This window comes from Mus pahari, chromosome 9, assembly GCF_900095145.1.
Source record: "Mus pahari chromosome 9, PAHARI_EIJ_v1.1, whole genome shotgun sequence".
Lineage (NCBI taxonomy): Eukaryota > Metazoa > Chordata > Mammalia > Rodentia > Muridae > Mus > Mus pahari.
Genome location: NC_034598.1, coordinates 28,121,733 through 28,137,172, shown reverse-complemented (window position 1 = coordinate 28,137,172; position 15,440 = coordinate 28,121,733). Strand labels below are relative to the sequence as shown.

The 15,440-nt window shown below is 41.8% G+C and overlaps 1 protein-coding gene across 4 annotated transcripts in view; it reads left to right on the top strand.

Annotated features, from left to right (window-relative positions):
* Ccar1 (cell division cycle and apoptosis regulator 1) overlaps nucleotides 1–5,608 on the top strand; it is a 48,490-nt gene extending 42,882 nt beyond the window's left edge. For 3 of the 4 annotated variants that reach the window (XM_029542196.1, XM_029542198.1, XM_029542197.1), the window contains exons 22-25: nucleotides 1,572–1,692; nucleotides 1,949–2,134; nucleotides 3,982–4,187; nucleotides 4,693–5,608. In XM_029542196.1, the coding sequence (XP_029398056.1) occupies nucleotides 1,572–1,692; nucleotides 1,949–2,134; nucleotides 3,982–4,187; nucleotides 4,693–4,752 (573 nt within the window). In that variant the 3' untranslated portion in view covers nucleotides 4,753–5,608. The remainder of the gene's footprint in view (nucleotides 1–1,571; nucleotides 1,693–1,948; nucleotides 2,135–3,981; nucleotides 4,188–4,692) is intronic. The other variant, XM_021204390.1, reaches the window with a different exon arrangement.
* Nucleotides 5,609–15,440: the final 9,832 nt, after the last annotated feature.

Here is a 15,440-nt window from a genome sequence, read left to right as displayed (position 1 = left end):
AGAGCAGTCAGGGCTCTTAACCACTGAGCCATCTCTCCAGTCCACATCATTCTTTTTATATCTGCTTTGCATTCCATTATATGGACGTTTATAACTTAAGTAGTTTTTCTATTGCTGGGGGTGGGTTGTTTATTTGTTGGGAGTGGTTGAAACAGGGTTTTTCTATATAGACTTAGCTGTCGTGGAATTTGCCAGGCCAGCCTCAAACTCAAAAGAGATTTACCTGCCCCCACCTCCCAAGTGCTAGGATTACAGGCATGTCCCACCACGCCTGCTTTCTGTTTGTTTTTGTTATTTGGAATTAGGCATCATTTACTTTAAAAGTTTGAGGAAGTGTTTCTATTGTACTCTTAACACTTGGAAGCTGAGGCAGGAGTATTGTGAGCTCGAGGCCATCCTAAGGTGCATACCAAGACCTTATCTTAAAACACTGGCCAGGCAGTGCTGGTGCACGCCTTTAATTCCAGCGCCTGGGAGGCAGTGGCAGATGGATCTGAACTTTCAGCCAGCCTGGTCTACATAGCAAAATCCAGGATAGCCAAGGCTACACAGATCTCAGTCAGTCAATCAATAAACAAACAAAAATCCCAAAACAAAAACTGGGCTTGTGAAATGGCTCATTAGGTTAATATTTCTGTCCCCTATGTTGTTGCTATGAGTTGGATCCTGGGAAACATACAGCGGGAGGAGAGAGCTAATTCCTACACGAAGCCCTCCTATGACTTCCACAGGACTTTCACAGCACATGTGTACCTACACACACACACACACACACACACACACACACACACACACAGATGGGGGGGGGAGAGAATGAATAAACATTCCCAAAGGGTTTTTTTTTTTTTCAAATAACTTAAATGTTCAATTTATAAAGAAATACTTAAAATTCTAAATACTGTCAACTGGTTAGTAATGGATACAATGATCATAGTGTATGCTTAATATTTTTGAAATTTGGAGGGATCAAGAAATGTACCTCAAAGCCGGGCGTGGTGGCGCACGACTTTGATCCCAGCATTTAGGAGGCAGAGGCAGGCGGATTTCTGAGTTCGAGGCCAGCCTAGTCTACAAAGTGAGTTCCAGGACAGCCAGGGCTACACAGAGAAACCCTGTCTCGAAAAAACAAACAAAAAGAAATGTACTTCAGGGCTCAAGAGATAACTCATTGCTTAAAAAAGACTACTCACTGTGTTTAGTTAGGGTCGGGTTCTTCATCTCAGGCCATGCACAACTGTTGGAACTCCAGGTGCAGGGGTGCCTGGAGCACATGTGAGTGTAAACACTTGGAGACAAGACATAGCAAAGGAATCTAAAAGGTTTTAAAAAGAAATTTGCTACAGCCAGTGTGCATGATGGCACACACCTTAACCCTAGCACTCTGGGTCTAAAAGCAGTGAAGCGAGGGGAGGCAAAGCTTCAGGCTGCAGATGTGACTCAGTCACAGCCACTACCCAGCCTGAGTCAGGCTCTCACTGTACAGTGGAGATGAGTGTTTGCATCTTGGTCATTTGCATGTATAATAGGTAAAATAATTGTATTTACAGCTTATTTATTTGCTTGCATAATAGGTAAAGAAACTTCTCAATAAAGTAGTACTCCGAGAATCGTGCTTTTATCGGAAATTAACAGACACCTCGAAAGATGATGAGAACCATGAAGAGTCAGAGGCACTGCAGGAGGACATGCTAGGTTTGAGTTTGTTAACATTTGGGCCTTTGTGGTTTCATTTGTTTTCCCTTTGCCTTTAATTTGTTTTCAGGTCAGGCTTGTCTATAGAACGTGGGCTAGACTTGAAATTGGGAGAACTTAGGGTTCTCCTGCCTTAGCCTCCTGAGTGCTGAAATTACAGGCATACAGTACACAGTCGCAGATCTTGCTTTTCTTCTTTTTTTTTTTTTTTGTAACTATATTATTCATAAGTGGCTAAAAAATTTTTATATTCTAGGAAACAGATTATTACTTCCAACACCAACAGTAAAACAGGAATCAAAAGATGGAGAAGAAAATGTAGGGCTTATTGTGTATAACGGTGCGATGGTGGATGTCGGGAGTCTCTTACAAAAACTGGAAAAGAGTGAAAAAGTAAGAGCTGAGGTAGAACAGAAGCTCCAGTTATTGGAGGAGAAAACAGGTGAGGTGCTGTTGGCGTGCTAGAACTTCCAAATACCGTGTGGCTCTGTGTGTGTGTGGAGGGGGGTTGTGTTGCAGGGAGAGATCCAGATCCCTAGGAGCTGGAGTTAGCCATTCCATCATAGGTGCTAGCTACTCTAGTCCTCAGTGAGAACACTTAAGTGTTCTTACTGCTGAGCCTTCTTGTAAGCCCCTGACTTTGTTTCATTATTTCTGTTGGTAGTTATAAAACTGCTTAGCTTTATAAGAACCTTAGCTTATGGGCTGGGGGAGGCTCAGCCGTTAAGAGCACTGACTGATCTTCCTGAGGTCCTAAGTTCAATTCCCAGCAACCACATGGTAGCCCATGATCATCCTCAGTGAGATCTAATGCCTCTTATGGTGTGTCTGAACACAACTACAGTGTACTTACATATAATAATGATATTGTAAATCTTTTTAAAAATCTCTAAGTAAATCTTTTTTTTTTTAATTTTAAGATTTATTTATTATATGTAAGTACACTGTAGCATTCTTCAGACACTCCAGAAGAAGGCATCAGATCTTGTTACAGATGGTTGGGAGCCACCATGTGGTTGCTGGGATTTGAACTCTGGGCCTTCAGAAGAGCAGTCGGGTGCTCTTACCCACTGAGCCATCTCACCAGCTCTATAAGTAAATCTTTAAAAAACAAAACCTTAGCTTATGTCTCAGATTTGAGACAGGCTCTTACTGTTTTCTAGAGTTGTAGGCTGTAGATGCAGACTTAGACTCTTTGATCTTTTCTAATCTCTTCTGGTACAACATAGATTTTACCATTTTCTGTTTTCTTTAAATCGTCACAAAAATGGAACCATGAGCCTGGTACTCAGGAAACAAAGTAAGGTGGCTTTCTATTATTTTGAGAAACTTAGTCTACATAACAAATTCCATACCAGCCACACAGCTACACAGTGAAACTGTCACAAACAAAACCAAAAGGAACCTGAAGTTAGAAGTAACACTGTGGAAAGCTCTTGACAGTTTGCTTCTTTTTTCTTTTTCTTTCTCTCTCTCTCTCTCTCTCTCTCTCTCTCTCTCTCTCTTTTTTTTTTTTTTTTCTCTCGAGACAGGGTTTCTCTGTATAGCCCTGGCTGTCCTGGAACTCACTCTGTAGACCAGGCTGCCCTCAAACTCAGAAATCCACCTGCCTCTGCCTCCCAAGTGCTGGGATTACAGGCGTGGGCCACCACTGCCCAGCCTTAAGACAAGGTCTCGTTTCGTAGCCTGGTCGGTCATAGAACTCACTATGGATCCCAGGTTGGCCTCAAACTCACAGCAGACCTTCCTTCTCAGCCTCAGAAGGTCTTGATAGCACAGGTGTATGCCAGCATACCTGACTTGTGTTGTACTTTATGACTAGTTAAAATAATTTAACTTTTATAAACATTTTACAGAATTTTCAGGATTGTGGGAGGTTGTTTGTTACAGTATTGAAGACTGAATCAGGCCCTCTTGTGATTTAAGTGAAGTTCTGCTATTGAGGTATATTCCTCAGTCTGCATTTGTATTTCAACTTTAAGGCATGGCTAAAGTAAGGTTGTCCACACTGAGTGTGAACTCATCCAGGCAAGTGGTACACAAACCATCTTCCTGCTTTGACCTCCTGAATAGGGGGCATCAAATTATAGGCATTGTGTCAGCTCCTTTTGCTTTTTATAGTTTTTTATTTTTTTATTACATATATGTATGTATGTATGTGGTCACATACACCACGGCATACCTGTGGAGGACACAGGACAAATTATGAGTGGTTTTCTCTTTCTGCCATATATGATCAATATGGTGTATTTAAAAAAAATTTTTTTAAAATTTTTTTTTTTTTAACAGATGAAGATGGGAAAACTATATTAAACTTGGAGAATTCTAACAAAAGCCTCTCTGGTGAACTTAGAGATGTCAAAAAAGACCTTGGTCAGTTACAAGAAAACCTGAAGGTTTCAGAAAACATGAATTTGCAATTTGAAAACCAATTGAATAAAACACTCAGAAACTTATCCACAGTTATGGATGATATCCACACTGTCCTAAAAAAGGTGAGATGATTTGTCTTTTCTGTTTTCAAGGTTTAATCTTTAACATCTATTTCTTGCATTTTTTTTCTTTTTTTTCTCTTTTTTATTTTATTTTTATTTTTTTGTTGTTTCTTCTTTTTTTTTAATTTCTTGCATTTTTAATGTAATTTAGTGTTATAGTCTTTATAGTTTTTCCTAGAAACAAATAGTTATAATATTCCTAGCATTTAAGCCTTCCAGACACTATTCAAAAGTCATTCCCAAAGTGACTATTTTCTTATGAAATTTACATATAATATGCAAATGATTTTTATATATGTATTTATTAGACCAAATATTTGGTTAGATTTATTGCCTATTGGCCAAGCCTTAGGTTGGTTGTCCCAAACCACTAAAATTCAAGAAAAATTGGGCAGCAACATATTAAAATTAATTAATTGATATTTATCACTCAGTCACTGAATACTATTTTAAGCTAATTTCAGAGTAATAAGAAACTAATGTGTACTTTGTTCCTATTTTATAGGATAACGTAAAGAATGAAGACAGAGATCAGAAATCCAAGGAGAATGGTTCAAGTGTATGATACAATGCATTTGGTGATGAGTGGTGTTAAATAATGTACTATATAAAAAAATCATGATACAGGAATGTTTTACGGCAATGCATGTTTGATTTTAATAGTATAAACATATGTTAGTTCAAATGATGTATAAAGTTTTATGAATGTTAGTCTGCTTTTGAAAATTGCCTGTAATTTCTAGCATTCAAATTATTAAATACTCACTGAGTGAAGAATTTTGCATTGCAAAACCTTTTAGGATGAACTTTGTTATAGTTTTAACCCCAATAAAGTTCATCAGTTTAATTGACAATAACATGCAATTACTAAATGTCTTTTATTGAAATATCTAGAAAACTTGCTTTTATTTATAGAACTATTGTTAGTTTTATAGTTCATTTTTAGGTTCAGTATATATCATAAAATAGCATGCTCCTGAATGTTTGCAACTTTTTTGAAGTAATATTTTCAGCGTTGAAATGAGCTTGTTAAGAAGTGTGTTCACAGACCGCGCCTGGTGGCACATTCCATTAATCCTAAGATTCTGAGTTGGAAGCCAGGCTGGTCTACAAAATGAGACTTGATCTCAGAAACAATGCAATTAATCCAAAAAGATACTGTATCTAAAACCCTACAACTAAGAAGGTGATAGGGAGCTAGCATTGTTCTTAGAGCTTAGAGCGATAGTCTTGACGGTACTGTTACTGCACTCAGTAAATTGTTTTACTTGCCCTGAATACTTCCATCTTAATTTTGAGAAGTTTAAAAAAAAAAAAAAAAAGCAGTGGACATCAAATGTACAGTTTAGTAAAAAGCCAGTAGATTGTCAGTATGATTGATGCCTTAAGTTAAGTCATTAATTAAAAATATTTTTTTAATTAATCTGTGTAGTTCCTTCAGAATCTTGGTGGATGTTTTAAGACTTAAAAAGATAGGAAATATGATTTACTGTAAATCAGTGGGTTTTAAGTGGGTAGATTTATTCTTTAGAGCACATTTGATAATGAAAAATTTTAAGACTGGATGTTCCTCACATCTAGTTGGTAGAGGCTAAGCTTGTTACTTAGGGCCCTGTGTTTTTGTAGACAGCTCCAACAAGGACTTATTCAGACCCATAGGCCGGTAGTGCACAGCTGTAGTAACACTGCAGAGGAGAGAGAGACGGGTAGGTGGATTTTGTCCATCAAGTTATACTGGTAAATGAAAAAAACCTTGCCAGGCATGGCTCTCTTGTGAATTCAAGGCCAATCTGGTCTACATTGTGACTATCAGAACAACTACTAAATTTGTTCAAGGGGATTAGAGTTTTGTACTTAAAAAGCTAGAAGGATGCTTCACCGTCATAAAAAGACGGTAAGTGCCATGTTAGGCATTTGTCTGAGCTAAGTAGGTAATGCGGCTCTCAGAAGGGGTACCTTAAAGACCTCAATTTTTTAAAAAAAAAAACCACTTTTTACTTTAAAATGTTTCTTCTTGTTTTCTTTGGAGAGGTGTTATTTGTTTAATTCACATTTTAAGTGTTTAGATGATTTGTCTGCATGCATATCTCTGCAACACATAACATATTTATGGTGCCTACAAAGGCTAGAAGTGGGTATTGGATTCTCTGGAACTGGAGTTACAGCTGGAACTGAACCCTACTCCTCTGGAAGAGCAGCACACTGCTGAGCCACTTCTCTACGTGTCCCATCCCATCCAGTGCCACCGCTATCCCCCACACCCCCAGTTTCTCTATGTGTCCTTGGCTGTCCTAGAACACTCTTCAGACCAGCCAGACCTTGAATTTACAGAAATCTGCTTGCCTCTGCCTCCCAAGTGCACACCTAGGTTGTTTTTTTTTTGTTTGTTTTGTTTTGTTTTTTTGGTTTTTCGAGACAGGGTTTCTCTGTATAGCCCTGGCTGTCCTGGAACTCACTTTGTAGACCAGGCTGGCCTCGAACTCAGAAATCCGCCCGCCTCTGCCTCCCGAGTGCTGGGATTAAAGGTGTGCGCCACCATGCCCGGCGTACACCTAGTTCTTGAAACTTTCTTTTTATGTAAAAGACTATAATTATATAGTAAGGTATGTATTTTATGTGGTACTTTTGGGTTTTGTTTTGAGATAGAATCTCCTATAACCCAAGTGTAGTAATTTATACCTGTAATCTCATTTCTGAGGAAGTAGAAGCCAGAAGTTAGAAATTCAGGGCTGCCCTAGGGAAATAAGTCCCTGTTTCAAAAACAAAAGGACCTTAAAAGTATATTGCTGGATGGACTTTGAAGGCTTAGATGCCTGTTGCCACAGCTGACAACCTATCTTCTGCCTATAGAGTGCAACTGTGTCTGGGGAAAGGGCACTGGACGGACAGCTGGGAAATGACTGGGTGGTTAAGAGCCCTGGCTGGTCTTGGAAAGGACCCAGGTTTAATTTCCAACACACATGGTACCTACGAGCCATCTGTAACTCCAGTAGACTCTTCTGGCCTCCTTAGGCTTTGTATACACATAGTGCAAAAGACATTCATGTAAGTAAAACACCCATACAGAAATAAATAGAAATCTCAATAAAGGAGGGAGATACTTGAGAAGATGGCTCAGCAGCCAAAAGCACCTGCTGTTCTTGTGGAGAACCTGGGTTCCAGCACCCCCATTGTGGCCTATAATCATCTATAACTCACTTCTAGGGGCTCTGATGCCCTCTCCTGTTGTTGTGACACACCGTGATCAGAGCAACTCAGAAGGATTCATTTTGAAGTTAAGAGTTGTAGAGGGATCACCATCATGGCTGGGAAATGTGGCAGGCATGGCAGCAGGAGCCGCCAAGAGAGGGCTCACATCAGGAAACGGTGTTTGCGGAGTGGTGCCAGTCTTTGGAAACCTTAAAGCTCATGCTTCAGTGACATGCTTCCTTCAACAAAACCCCACACCAGCTGGTGTCCAAGTATTCAAATGCCTGAAATGTATGGGGCATCTTATTCCAACTACTGTACAAGTTGTTTCCCTTATCCCATAGAGAGCCCACAGTTGGATGAGGAGACACATGGGGGCAGGCTTCTCAACACAACCAGGGATAAAATACAGTAGCTCAGAACTGAAATGCCACTATCCTGAAGGCTAAGGAAGAGTGACAAAGTTCAAGAGCAACCTGGGTTAGAGACTGGAAGTGATACTGAACTTGGCTGGTCAGGCGTGATGACAGCCCTTACCTCTGGCCCGCCTTGCTCAAGTCTTTTTTGTTTGTTTGAGACAGGATTATGGGTAGTCCAGATTGGCCTTGAATTCCTAGTCTTCTGGTCAGTTTTCTATAGCATGTATGTGTGGCAGTGGGGGAAGCACTTTGGCACTTGGGTTCTGATGCGGTCTAAGATGAGAACAATAATCCATTTTGTTGTTTGTTTTAATGCTCTCTGTCTTGCATAATGGAGGGGTGGTGGTGGACATTAAACTCAGGGCTGAGAGCATACTAGGCAAACATCCCTAAAAATACTGTTAAGAACTGTTAGTTGGATGTGGTTGCACAAGCCCGTGTTCCCAGCATGCAGGAGGCTGAGGCAGAGAGGATCAAGAGTTCCCAGCAGCCCAGACTTCAGTGAGAGACCTTCCCCAACCCCTGAGGGGAAGTCATAAGGAGGGCATTTAGACATGGAGATACACCTCTGCTTTTTAATCTCTCGAAATGTTCGGTAATATTCAGCATGCTTTTTGATAGGAACCTGGTTTCTAATCAGTACCTGTTCCAGATCTATTTGGCCTTAGAAATGACAGAGCCAGGTGGTGGTGATAGTGGCGATGCTGCCTGCCTTTAATCCCAGTATTAAGAGGAAGGTGGGGAAGGTAGAGGTACATGGAGTTCCAGGACAGCCAGAGCTGCACAAAGAAATCCTGTCTGGAAAAACAGAAACAGACAACAAAAATGACAATCGGTACCAGGCATAGTGATATATGCCTCGTAATCCCAGCATATAGAAAACTGACCAGAAGACTAGGAATTCAAGGCCAATCTGGGCTACCCAAAATCCTGTCTCAAACAAACAAAAAATACTGTTGGGCAAGGTGAGCCAGAGGTAAGGGCTGTCATCACGCCTAACCATCCACGTTCAGTACCCTACTGCATGGTGAAGAGAACCTTTTCCTACACTTCGTTCATCTGACATCCAGGTGAACACCAGCACACACACAAAATAGATTTTTTTCAAAACATCTAACACTGACATATGAATGTTTATTCAAAGGCTATAACTATATATAACTTTAAAATGTGAGGCACTCTGAGGATGAGTCTGACTGAACACAGAGTGAAGTCCTAGGTTAGGTCCCTAAGCACCCAAAGCAAGAGCCTTACCTGTTCCAAAGTGCATCCATCATCCCTTACGTAGCCAAGAGCTGCAGTCTGTTGTAGACAAGAGGATGTGTGGCACTGGGAATGAAACTGACAACTAACAGAACAGGAGCCCCTTCATATGAAGAAGCTGCCTGATACCTCACTGACTGGCCTGATAACTCACCTCATCGGGCCTACTGAGTGCTTGAAGTGTGTCCCACTCTGCTCAGCTCCACCCTTTTGCGTTATTAATATTTCATTTCAAAGTCTAGCCCTTGAATCAGAGGCATTTTTAAAATTTTTATATATTCATGTATGTGTATGGGTGTTTTGCCTGCTTGTACATCTGTGCACCACATGTGTACCTGATGCCCACAGAGACCAGAAGAGGTGTTGGATCCTCTGGAACTATAGTTAGTTGTAAGTTGCCTTGTAGGTGCTGGGAATTGAACCTGGATCCTTTATAAGAGGATACACATACATTTTTAAAAAAAGGTTGAGAGCACTGTCTGTTCTTGTAGAGGACCTGGGTTCAGTTCCCAGCTCAAGACTGTCTGTAGTCAAATCACTAATGTACATAAAATAAAAGCAAATTAAAAAAAAAAAAATCTTAGCTGGGCACGGTGGTGTAGACCTTTGATCCCAGCGCCTGGAGGCAGAGACAGGCAGAGCTCCATTATGTTCAATCGAGGTCTGCTTGGACAATATAAGTTCAATGGCCAGCCAAAACTGCATATCAAGACCCCGTCTCACAAAGAGGGCATCATCTAAGTAAGTGAGTACACTGTAGCTGTCTTCAGACACACCAGAAGAGAGAGAGCATCAGATTCCATTACAGATGGTTGTCAGTCACCAAGTGGTTGCTGGGAATTGAACTCAGGACCTCTGGAAGAGCAATCTGTGCTCTTAACCACTGAGTCATTTTGCCAGCCCCTTAAGTCCTCCTTACTCTCTTTAAAATACATGGTCTCTTTTTTCATTTATATACACACATTCCTAAATAAAGGCAACCTGTTCAGTTTGTATAGTGTTACTTATATGTATGTTTTTAGGACTGGCCATTTGAATATGAATATATATGTACATACATACACACATATAAATGCTAACATGACCTTGCAAATGAGAACTTGTCCTGAAATAACTATTTCAAGGGTAGTACATTATTGGTTTATCTGAAATCTGGAAACATGAATGATCACGAACCTTTAACCCCACCACTCAGGAGACAGGCAAATGGATCTCTGAGTCAGAGGCTAGCCTGGTCTACAGAGTAACTTTTCCAGGACAGTGAGGGCTACACAGAGAATCCCTGTCTTGTAACCATGCTCCCACAACCACCCAAAAATCAAAATACCATGAACCATGTGAACATTCTTTGTATCATATTTATTTTTTTATTCTATCCATGTTGAACAGTGTTTGTAAATTCCCTTTGTATTCCAATGTAACTTAAATTAGTCTGTTCAGTTTAAGGTCCTTTGTTTCTTTTGATTTCCACTAATTCTGGGGGAAAAAAATGTTTTCAAGGAATTATAATTGATCAGGTCTTACTCTGACTAGTCACGTGAAGGTGAGATAGAGCCGGATTTAGTGTTTTCTGTGCTTTTCCTCTTATTTTTCTAGATTGTTTTTTTTGTTTGTTTTGTTTTGTTTTGTTTTTCGAGACAGGGTTTCTCTGTGTATCCCTGGCTGTCCTGGAACTCACTCTGTAGACCAGGCTGGCCTCGAACTCAGAAATCCNCCTGCCTCTGCCTCCCNAGTGNTGGGATTAAAGGCGTGCGCCACCACACCCAGCTTTCCAGATTGTTTTAAAGATAATCCTCAGATACATTTGTTTGTAGACACCAGATAAATGGCACTCACATCACCTAATGTCTCTAAGTGCAGTCCTTTGTTGAGGCTGGCTTCCCACTCCCGTTATTAGATCTGTGTCTGTGAACGCTAGCTGTTGTTGGCCTTTGTGTCTCATTGGGAAAAGAGTAGAGTCTACTTCTAACATGTGAGATTAATATTTAATGGCCATTCATTTTGTTTCTTAGATGCATAAAACATCTGTAAGCCAGGCTACATAAACATACACACACACACAATAAAACACAAACCACCACTGCTGTTTCTAGCTATGACATAAATATTTAATTAAAGGAAAACCTACTCTGAACCATCCTTTCTTTACAGGAGACAAAAAACTCTAGCCCGGGTCTCTCCTGCGGTATTTACCTAAGCCATCTGTTCCTGTATCCTGAGGCTCTCTACCCGGTTCACTTCAGTATTCATTTACTTGCCTGACATCAACTGTTTCCAGGAGATGAGTTGCTATTTCTGAACGAGAACCAGCTGACCAGTCATCCATTCCAGAGCTTCCTCCCGTGCAAACACTAGCCCTCAGCACCCGACTTAAGTCTTCCTGTTCCAAGGCTTGGTCAGCTTCATTCTCGATCGCCTGGGAGCCCAAGTGTCTTCAGATGATGGCATTCAGTGCAGTTTCAGCAGCCTACCATTTCAGTCTGCGTATTAACAAATATTTGTAGGCAGGGTCTCTGAAGCCCACATTGACCTCAAGCTTAACCTCTTTGCCTCTAACTCTGGAACGCTGAGATTATACTATAGTGTGTAGCCCCGAGGGGCTGGAGAGACGGCTCAGCAGTTAAGAGCAGTGGGCTTTGGTTCCTGAGAGCCAGGTTTCATTCCCAGCACTTACATGGCCACACACAACCATCTTCAACTCCAGCTCCAGGGACTCGGATGCCCTTTTTGCACATACTGAACACCAGGCATGCTTGTAGTGCAAAAGCATACAAAACACCCTTACACCTAGGATTTGAAAAGGGATTTAGGGCTGTAGGATTGGTTCCCTGGTTAAGCTTTGAGTACCTGTTGCTCTAACAAAGGACCCAGGTTGAATTCGTAGCACCCACATTGATGGCCTGAATATGATGTATATGCATACATTCAGGCAAAGTGCTCATATCCAGAAAATCTTTGAAAAAGTGTTCTAGAGACCAAACAGGTCCATGGGCATCTAAATAGTGCTAAAGTGCCGTATCACTGGTACTTACTTCGTTTTTCTCATTTGTTTGAGACAAGGTGTCTCTATGCAGCCATAATCATCGGCCTTGTACTTGCTATGTAGGCCAAGCCATTCTCAAACTCACAGAGATGCTGCCTCTGCCTCCAAGTGCAGGGATTGAAGCTGTGCCCCACCACACGTGGCCCTTTGTTTTTGCGTTTTTGAGACAAGGTTGAGGATGACCTAAAGAACCTGACCATCCTGCCTGTATCTCTCAAATACCAGAACTGAAGATACCTACCACCGTGCCTGGCTAAGGTTTTTCCTTTAATAAGCAGCGAACCCGTTCTTGTTTCCTGAGATACTCAATCTGCTTGGGTAAGATAAAAATTTATAAAGGTAGCCATCATCTCCTGGATGCCTTTACCTGAGCTTATCAAGTCAGCATGCATTTCTACTGAGAGAGAGAGAGAGAGAGAGAGAGAGAGAGAGAGAGAGAGAGAGCAGTTGCTGTTAATATACCCGTAAGACAGTGGCTAAAGACAAAAACTGTCACTGTCCCGATAAGGGTCAGGAAACGGGTTGGTGTGATGTAGACTCAGGTGAATAACTTGGCGTGCTAAATTATCTCCTCCTTCCTTCCCCCATTTTTCCTCTATTTTCTTTGCAGGTTTGTACAGAACCAAGCTCTTATATGTGCTGGGCAGCTGTGGTTTAACAATGCTTGTGTAGAGTTGAAAGTAATGGGCTGGTTGGGTCAAAGCCAGCAATCCTTTCGTTCTGAACTGTTCCTAGCAGTAGTCTTCATGCTGTCTTGCCTAGCTAAAAATGCTTCCCATATGCAAAGGGACTTGTTCAAGACAAACTATTTAATGTGAATTACTCTCAGCAAATATACATTATTCCCAAATGATGCAACACAGGTTCAGGAAAGATTCTCATACTTTTTGCTAAATACTCTCAAAAGCCAAACCCAAATTAGTTTAATGCCAGCCTCTTCTACATAGTTACAAGCCAGCCGTGCTGGGGGTGTAGAGATACAGGTCAACAGTAAAGGCATTGTTTAGCATGCTCAGAGTCCTAAATTCAATCCCCACCACCACAAAGAGAAAGCACAGTAGAGGGCTGGATAGACGGCTCAGTGGTTAAGAGCATTTGCTCTTCTTCCAAAGAACTAGAGTTTAGTTCCCAGTGCCAATGTCAAACAGCTTGGTTCATAACGGTTTGTGACCTCAGCTCCAGGGGATTTAATGCCTCTGAGCTCCAAGAGCAACTTCACTCACATACCTACATGCACGCAAGCACGCACATACACACAATCTATACATAGTTAAAATCAAAATACAGGTATACAGTTGATGGCTTGTGCCATTAATTTCCAGCATTTGGGAGGCAGAGGCAGGCAGATCTCAGAATTCAGGGCCAGCACAGTCTACAAAAACAAGTTCCAGAATAGACACGGCTGCACTGCGAAACCCTGTCTCCAAGCAACAAACAAACATAAATGTAAATAAAGAGTTCTAAGACAGAGCTACATAGTAAGACCCTGTATCAGAAAAGAAGAAGAAAAAAAGGAAAGTAAAAACACAGACTGTGCTGTGCTATGCTGTGCTGTGCTAGTGGGACCCTGCTGTGCTGCCTGCCACTCTAGCTAGCCACCACCTCTCTCCTTTCTTTTCACATGTATCCTAATTGCTTGACCTGGTATCTTAATCTGTTGGGAAAATTGGAGATGGAGCTGGGCAGTGGTGGCGCATGCTTGTAAACCCAGCACTCGGGAGGCCGAGACGGGTGGATTTCTGAGTTCGAGTCCTGCCTGGTCTAGAGAGTGAGTTCCAGGACAGCCAGGGATACACAGAGAAACCCTGTCTCGGGGGGAAACAAAAATTGGAGGTGGCTCAGTGATTAAGAGCACAGGCTGTTCTTCCATAAGTCCTGAGTTCAATTCCCAGCAACCACAAGGTGGTTCACAACCATCTGTAAGGAGATCCAATGCCCTCTTCTGGTGTGTCTGAAGACAGTGACAGTGTACTTAAAGAGAAATGGTAACAGTGGAATGGATGTGGCCCGCTGAAGTCCACAGTCAGAAGTCCTTATGGCGAAAGCCTGGGTTTGCTGAAGCCTAGGTGGCAAAAAGCATCCAATGCATGCATGCGGAGAGAAGAGACAGGGTGAACACTGTACTGTTCGTCATTTTGAGATTTATTTACTTATGTGTTTGCCTACCTGTGGTTATTCACACATCTATACATGTGGCCAGAAGAGGGCGACAGAGCCCCTGGAACTACAATTACAAGCATTTATGAACCACCTAACATTGGTCCTTTAAACATGGGCATTCCACAATAGTAGCTGCTGGTGTAGCTTATCAAGTAGAGCACCAGGCTAGCACACTCAGTAACTCTCATCCACACCCTGTCTTAGCTCCCATCCCTACCAACCTCTCTACCCCTCCCCATGTTTGTCTTGTTATTTTGTGACCCACGGGGTTGTCTATGTGAACATGGGTGTGGACTGTCAACTGAAGCCTGCAGTTGAGTGCAGTGGCTACTCCCTTCCAAAGGACCTGAGTTAGAATCCCAGAACCCAATCATACAGCTCAGCACCTGTAGCTCCAATGTCCTTCTCTAGCCTCAGAGGGCAACACAGACATGTGACCAACACTCATACAGACATATAGACAAACAACAAACCCAGCTCTTAACTGCTGAGCCATTTCTCCAGCCCCATCTGAGTCACTGGTCTATTCCTGTGAAGAGACACCACAACCAAAGTAACTCTAATGAAAGAAAGCATGTGGCTTATATTTTCAGGGGTGTAGTCCATCATCATCGTGGCAGCAGGCAGGAATAGTGCTGAAAAAAATAGCTGAGAGCTACATCCTGATCCACAAGCAGAAAACTACAGAGAGATGGTGCCTGGCCTAGACTTTTGAAACCTCAAAACTGACCCCCAGTGATACACTTCCTCTAACAAGCCACACCCACTCCAACAAGGCCACACCCCCAATCCTTCTAATCCTTTTCAGCTGTTTCACTTCCTGGTGACCGAAATTGAAAGACATAAGCCTATGGGTTCTTTCTGTATTCAAACCACCACATCCTTCAATCATTTTTTTTTAAAAAAGATTTGTTTATGTTCTTTGTTCTGGTCTTCAGACACACTAGAAGAGGGCATCAGATCCCATGACAGATGGTTGTGAGCCACCATGTGGTTGCTGGGAATTGAACTCAGGACCTCTGGAAGAGCAGTCAGTGATCTTAACTGCTGAGCCATCTCTCCATACCTCTTCAATTTTTATTAACTTTGATCTACCACAGAATTTTATCTAACAAGCTGCCAGATGTGGCGACATAAACCTTTAATCCCATCACTCAGGAGGCAGAGGCAGGTGGATCT